The sequence below is a fragment of the Schistocerca piceifrons genome, chromosome 3, assembly GCF_021461385.2.
Source record: "Schistocerca piceifrons isolate TAMUIC-IGC-003096 chromosome 3, iqSchPice1.1, whole genome shotgun sequence".
Lineage (NCBI taxonomy): Eukaryota > Metazoa > Arthropoda > Insecta > Orthoptera > Acrididae > Schistocerca > Schistocerca piceifrons.
This window is the reverse complement of record NC_060140.1, coordinates 214,338,352-214,346,161: the sequence shown is the minus strand read 5'-3', so window position 1 is coordinate 214,346,161 and position 7,810 is coordinate 214,338,352. Positions and strand designations below refer to the sequence as shown.

The 7,810-nt window shown below is 40.6% G+C and overlaps 1 protein-coding gene across 2 annotated transcripts in view; it reads left to right on the top strand.

The window, feature by feature from the left end:
• Positions 1 to 417: 417 nt before the first annotated feature.
• The window catches only part of LOC124789885 (6-phosphofructo-2-kinase/fructose-2,6-bisphosphatase 2), a 372,196-nt gene continuing 364,803 nt past the window's right edge, over positions 418 to 7,810 (top strand). For both annotated transcript variants that reach the window (XM_047257403.1, XM_047257405.1), the window contains exon 1: positions 418 to 646. In XM_047257403.1, the coding sequence (XP_047113359.1) occupies positions 496 to 646 (151 nt within the window). In that variant the 5' untranslated portion in view covers positions 418 to 495. The remainder of the gene's footprint in view (positions 647 to 7,810) is intronic.

Below are 7,810 nucleotides of genomic sequence, written 5' to 3'. Positions count from 1 at the left end.
GGCTGTGTGTTTTTAGTCGTACTATTAACTCAGTGATGCGATTGCGCCTTCTGTATCATATAACACACGTACTATTTGGGATATTGCCGGTGAGGTACCGACTGGTCAAATCACTAATGCGTGGGATAAATAATCCTAGTACTTAATTACATGTCTTCGTACATTCCAATATGTAAACAAATGAAGTTTTCTGGCATGTTAAGTAACCTCACTTTTAGTTAGTCGCTAGACTACAACGCTATTGCACGGCTGTCCCCACGTACTAATTCAGTAACCGTGTACACTGTTTCTTGCCCGCTAACATGTGTCATGTTGGTGACTTTTAGTAGTTGGCTACACTGGACATCGCTTCTCTATCTGAAATCCGCTGCATGACGGGAGTTGGAGAAGTCTGTTTTCAATTGGCTCAAAAGCCGTGGCAAACTCCGCCTCTCGCGTTAGTGATTGGCGAATTGCGGGTGGTGCGACTTGTGTCAAGCTAAACATGAGGTTATAATGGATCTGAGTGGGTCAGTTTGCGTGTGCGATTATTTTAAAGAGAAAGGGGTAAGGTTATACCCTGAAAGTTATTCCATGTCACCAGAAACTAGAAAAAGCATACCGCCACCAACGGAGACAATACAGACGAAACCTTTCCCTGTCAGAGGTAAGTAATAAGCGATATAATGACGCAGCTGCAGCAGTTTCCGATCACTTGCTTCTTCTAGTAACCCAGAAATATAGACAGACACACTTAATTCAAATGAGCAAGACGCTTTCGGATTGTCAAAGCTATCCCCCGTTTTATTAAACTGTTCATTCGTATGACTTGTTTCACTAATTGTGTGTGCTGAAACAGCATTTAAATTACAGTCATTCGAATGTCGTATTGTCATGTAAATACTGGCCGCATTTGTATTTTCTTTCATGGCAGAAGACGTTAACGACTCTGATATTTTACTTGCTTTGTTGCATTATAAACATTAATAACGCGAACGATCGGTATAGTTGATATTAAAAAAAATTTTGTGAAAGAGATTACATACCATTAATTCTTCCACAGATATGCATTCCAGTATTGTTAAAGGCTTTTCTGTAGACATTAACATAGAAGTGAGTAAACACTTTGCTGAGACCATCGTTTGCTTTTTCACATCTTTCCAATAGGCTTCTACTGATGCTACATGATGTTAAACATATAACTTCTTCGTTGAGAACACGTCGATGCGCACACTGGTTGTCGTGGAAACAGCGTAACTACAATAACGAACAAATGAATAGTAGACTCAAAGTGTAGAAACACCCCTGATCGCTTGAACGCATGAGACTTCGAAGTATAAACAGCCTGTGGTGTTTTAGTCAGCAACGCTTTAGTTAAATGACAGTTTACACAATTCATTTCATTGTATATGTTTCACAGTTATATGTATTCAGGTAGTGTCATTGTGGAATACTCTTCAATTTAAAAGAGTTGAAAGCCTTCCAGACGCACGTCCATTTAAACCAAAGCGCGCTTGAGTTTGGCGGAGGGGAGGGGATAGCGTAGGTGACAAATGAGTAACCTGTAATATGTGAGAGGCAGCACTTCGTTATTCGTAGTTTTTTGCTCGTTGCGGCAAAAAAAAAGACTGAATACTCCACAGTAAAAATTCGTTTACGTGTCAGAGTAAGAGAGCCTAACAAAATTGTAATTGAAGGTTGAACGGTACCACTAGATAATTTTTAACGATTGCATTCGACACCACACACAAACTTTTACTCTCGCGACACAGAAAATTACTTGCCAGATCATTGGTAAATTTCTTAAATTATCTAAGTTAATTGCATAACATTTTGACGACATTTCGTATTTAATTTATGCAAGAGGTTAATGATCGCAGAGCAGCAACACTCTCTCTCTCTCTCTCTCTCTCTCTCTCTCTCTCTCTCTCTCTCTCTCTCTCCCCCCCCCTCCTCTCTCTCTCTCTCTCTCTCTCTCTCTCTCTCTCTCTCTGTGTGTGTGTGTGTGTGTGTGTGTGTGTGTGTGTGTGAAATTTTAGCAGCAGAAAATGCCTAGTTATATCACACCGTAATTCAGCTATTAGATGGTTGTTCTGATTTAGTCTGCACCTTCGCGTCGCAGCGCAGTTTAGACATATATTTTAAATGTTCAGCCCAGAAATTTTCTTTTTCGTGGGAGAGATTAAATTTCCAGTCGTCTAACAGATTGAAAGAAAACATGATAAAAATGTTGGAAAAACCAATGTCAAATTATTTGTGGCTGGTCTGGCTCTGCTGCTGCTGCGGTTGGTTTGATGATCATTAGTTAAAATCATAGCTCACCAGTCACTATTTCTCGTTATTTTTCCCGTCCTGACACCAAATATAGGCCGCAAGAAAATAAGAATGTGATGCGTCTTGCTAAGCTAGAATTTCACTGCCCCCCAATGTACCGAAGAGAATTACTAGATGCGTTGTTAAACAGCTAACAAGTTAGCAGTAATATTTCATTTCTATGTAATTTAGTAATTGTTTGCAGGTAACATCCATACAGGCAGCCCCAGAAACTTTAAAAAAATTATCTGTTACATCCAATTAAAGCGGACTTAAGTAAAGGATTTAAGCAAATTAACATATTTATTATATTAAAATGTAAAAAATTCTTGTTTCCTATATTAGTTTGACGCTCTTTTATAAAGTGGTATAGGAGCTTATACACTTTTGTCTTAAGCAGCTAAAAAGCTACATTTTTGGTAAACCATTTTCGAAACTTATCAGACGCTGTATTAGTTTCGTAGTTTTTTAACATCATCTATAATCTGTGGCAGGCGAAAATTTTGCGATGAACATCATCTTACGGTCGCAATCACATGAAGAACATGTGATCATGTTGGCGGTAGAGGCGTTTCCAGGTTTATTACTATATAACATTCACCAGTTGCCTACGCCTCCATAACAATGGTTACTGAGCAATTGATGGTTCTTAATAATTAAGAAGTTTGCGATCGTCTTAAGATAGTTATATTACAGATGCCAACCAAATTTGGTTTCGAACACTTTTTTAGAGGATCGTCGTATATATTAACAAGAGCGATTTGCCGCGCGGGGTTAGCCGCGCGGCCTAGGCGCTGCAGTCATGGACTGTGCGGCTGGTCCCGGCGGAGGTTCGAGTCCTCCCTCGGGCGCGTGTGTGTGTGTGTGTGTGTGTGTGTGTGTGTGTGTGTGTGTGTGTGTGTGTTTAGGATAATTCATGTTAAGTAGTGTGTAAGCTTAGGGAATGATGACCTTAGCAGTTAAGTCCCATAAGTTTTCACACACATTTGAACATTATGCCTGTTGACTCTAGATCTGAGAGTTAACCATTTTGGAGAGAGAGAAATCTCTTGTTGGGGAGGATGCCGTTTGTCGATACGTTTCAAGGTGCAGCGTTGGAACATCTCACAAGAGACTGACAGGCTTTAAGGTGTCCACATCTTTTGAAAGGAAAATGTGTTACGTAGCATCTTTCACACATTTGAAATTTCTGCTAGGATGTAGTCACACCAGACGTTACTTTCTGCAAATAGTGTTATCAAATACCGAATAATGTTGGCGAAAGGATCTGTCAGTAGTATGTCGCTTAAAACTGCTCGTTCACGGACAGAAGCTTAGAGAAATAAAATGCTGAATGAATTGAGTCTTTTAAAAAGTCAAGTTCTTCGCATGTGTTTGACAGAGGCAACAGAAACTAAACGTAAAATTGTGAAAATAATTATTCCACTCCGTTTGAGAATCGGAAAATTGTTATCAGAGAATAGACGCACATGGGAAATTTCATCGGCATTCAACCAAATGCGGAGTCTTTCGTAATTACTGTACATTTTGATTGGAACATAAACCTGACAGAAATTACTAGTAGGTGAGTCTCTGAAATATTGTGGGGAATAACGAATTATCTGCTGAGATGTACATCTGGGAAGCCTCAGAAACTGTTTTGTTTATACAAGTATTTGACTTAAATTAGGCAGCAGCGAGCGTCCGGGATTGCTCTCGCTGGCAGTACATGAATGGATGCCTGACTGCTCCCAGTGCGTTACCACTTCTGCTGCTCAAAGCAGTGTTCTGTTCCTGCCATTCCTCAAATTATTCCTGAAGGAAAAATTTCGTGTGCGTATCATACATACTATAAAAGCGTAAACCATTGGACCGGTTTCAAGCAGGTACACATATACCTGTTAGGCGACGTTCGCTACGGCGGTAAAAACCACCAGAGAGTACTTAGTGACTTGTAACGAATATCACATATAATTTCAAACTTTTCGATTTTTTTTTCTCGCTGACAGTCCCCTACAAAATGATGAAAGGAAAATTTATTGGTTATTCTACAATAAAAGTACCGCATGACGCTATAATTTATTACTCCTTTTCTACTAACGGTATTCACGAAAAAATTTGCAGACAGTATACTCGTATAACACTGAATGGAATCGCAAAATTATGTCATTGTACGACACATGGTTCAGGAGATATGACCTCATAAACAATGAGATGCCCGAAAAACTGCCACATCGTGCGTGACGTTTAAATTTATTACTTCGTTGCTGCTAATTGCATTCGCAACACATTGTGCAGACAGTATCCACACATGCCGCTGAATGTATTTACAGAATTATATCATTATACGACACACAGTTCAGGAGATACGGAGTCATAAACAAAAAGCACATTGCCAGACGCTGCGTGGTGCGAACAGTGCTTGATTTGAGACGGTACGACGTACCGGTCGGTACCTCTAACGAAAAAAGCTTAAAATCACGTTTTAAGACGTCTAAATTAATAAAAAAATACCCCTGGGATGGTTAAAGTAATGGAAATACTTTTTTTTTTTCAAGCACTGCGGTACAACCATAAATAAGTATTAGTAATGTATATGTGTGTGTACTAATTAAAATTAAGAACAATTTGTTACATTCCTAGAGTCTGTATAGAGATCTATACCACAAGCTAATTTCAGAATTTTTACGAGATTTTTGTTGTAGATGCAGACTTTAATTTTCATATTTCTCAATAGTTACGTATTAACAAAAATACTGTTTCCCGAAGTTTATACATACAGCATAAGTAATGCGATACAGAAATTCGGACGTTCTTTAAATTTCGGAATGATCCGTTGTCGTGGTGAAAAAATGTATTTCTATGAAATCGGTACTTTCGAGCTACGGCAACTTTTAAACCATTTACTGCAATGGAAAATTTTCAGTTTATTTTAAAGAGTTATAAAACTACGGCCCTATTTAAATTTAAGGACAGATATTTGACGCGTTTACGTGCACTTTACAGATCTGTACTATAAATGAAATTCGTCTGCGAGGCGGCCTCTTGTGCCCTCCCTCCGTCCCCTGAAATTTGCAGCAGCATTTTTGTTCACTTCGGAATCTTTCATACATTTCTGGAAATGATTTTCTGTGATTCCGCTGACCCTCTAATTTAGCCAATAGCAGCAATACGTGGCTTTTCCCAAAGAGACAGTACCATGGTCTTAGTAGTCCATACATATTATAAAGTCCTCCCACCGCGTTTGTCTGTACACGCGTGATGGCTGAGACTGCCTGGGCGAAACTGGGGCGGGTCGCTAGTTGCTGCATAAAATTGCAGTTTTAGAGGCTTGACCCACAACTTGGGGGCGGATGCCCATGATAAAGACGTTAAAATAGATTTCTTTTTCCCAAGAGTGGAACTCTGTGGTGGCAACTAGGAGACAGTACTTGTAGCGACACCGTCGCAACTTCAGACATTAAACGCCAGATAATAGCTAAATGACACACACCAACTTAGAACCGTGTAGCACCCCTCCTTCGCTCGAAGATGACGGCAATGCGTCGTAGCGTGGACTCAGAGTTGTGTAGGTGCGCTATCCTCTTTCATTGTCGCTCTTCTGCCACTCACAACCAAAGATTGATCCACGTCGCACACGTCTCGGTTACGTTCAAAACCTGCTCGATAGGATTAATGTCAGGTGGCCTAGCGGGCGGGGGTTTCTTAAACCATTCGGAAGTAATCATCTCGCTAAAGGTACAGGTTGCTTACGGTATACTGTTCCCAAAGAAGCTGTTATCAGAAGGTTCTGGTATCATTTTCTAATTATAGACTATGGCAGACGTACTTGGGGCCCCATTTCGATGATGTGTAAACCTCTCTCACACGGGAACACCTCAACCACCTGCTTCAGCAATGTCCTGCTGGCAACCAGATTAAACCTTCTGTACCCGCTTTCGAAACACTTGTATCCTGTATCGGTGAGTACTAGCATATCACTTCAGTGTCCTGTGTTGCGTGGTGAGAAGAAATGCATATATGTGGTGCAGAGAAATGAGACGGAGGGGGCAGAGACTGCGTTAGCACCCTGTAGAGAGGCAGTAATGCACTGAATTCGCTGCGGAACCAGACCCTCCTACATTTATCGAGAATTTCCCGCCCAACGTCCTATTCCGCGTGACCAGAAAAGAGCGCAGGTCTCGCCACTTTCTGTTGTTGTAGTTGTTGTTTTCAGTCGGAAGATTGGTTTGATGAAGCTGTAGCTGGCAAAATAATGGACACTTAGAAATGGAAACCTGTATCACTGACGTCTGTATTTTATAGGACTGTAGAGGATATTTTAAACTCGAACTTTCTACATTCCTGCCGCAAAAGAAGCTATCAAATAATGAACACTGATTCACGAACGCAACGGCTCAGCTTTTTGACACTAGGTGTAACGAAAATAGTACATGCAGGTATCTCAGAACAGAATTACTTCCTTCATTCCAGCTAGCATGGATTCCGATAACATCCGTCATGTGAAAATCAACTCCCACTTCTGTCACACGATATCATGAAAGCCATGGACAAGGCAATCAGGCGAATGCAGCTGTTTTTTTGATTTCCGAAAAGCACTTGAATCGGTACGATATCAGTGTTTATTAACGAGAGTCGGTCAAGTGGGTGTATCAAACAGAATTAGTGACTGGATTGAGGCTTATTTTTGTAGGGAGGGTGCATTTAGTCATCTTGGGTGGAGAGTCATCGAGAGACACAAAAGTAACAACAGGCTTGCCTCAGGGAAGTGTGTTGTGACCCGTGCTGTTCATGTTGTATGTTAATGACCTGTCAGACAATGTTAACAGTAACATCGGAAATTTTGCAGAAGTTGCAGATATTTATAATCAAGTATTGTTCTAGACTGTGTTATGAGAAGAGTCACAGCAGGCAGGAGACGAGGAATCCAGTGGGGGTCCACGAACGTCTGGAGGATTTGGATTTTGCAGACGACGTAGTGTTATTAGCTCCAAGGCTGACTGATATGCATGCTAAATTAAACTTGCTGAAAGAAGAAGCAGAGACTGCTGGCCTTAAGGTAAATACAGGCAAAACAAAGGAAATGAGAGTAAATTCAGGGAACATGGAGGTGCCACTGTTAATAGGTGAGCAGCAGGTGGAGACTGTCAACTCATTCCTGTATCTGGGTAGTACGAGTATAGTGGCGGAAGATGGTGGAGCTGGAGATGACGTGAAAAATCGCATTACAAATGCAAATGCTGCCTTCATACAATTGTATCCAATATGGAAAAATAGAAATAGCACGTACAAAACAAAAATCTGTATTTTTAATATAAATGTGAAGGCTGTCCTTCTGTACGCCAGTGAAAGCTGGAAAATGGATAAAAAGATAACATCCCAGTTACAAAGCTTCATAAATAGATGTCTTCGACGCATCATGAATATCTGGTGGCCAGAAAAAATATGTAATGACGAGCTCTGGTGAATAACAAACCAGATACCTATAGAAGACCAGATACGAGAGAGAAAGTGGGGCTGGTTGGGGCACACCTTGAGA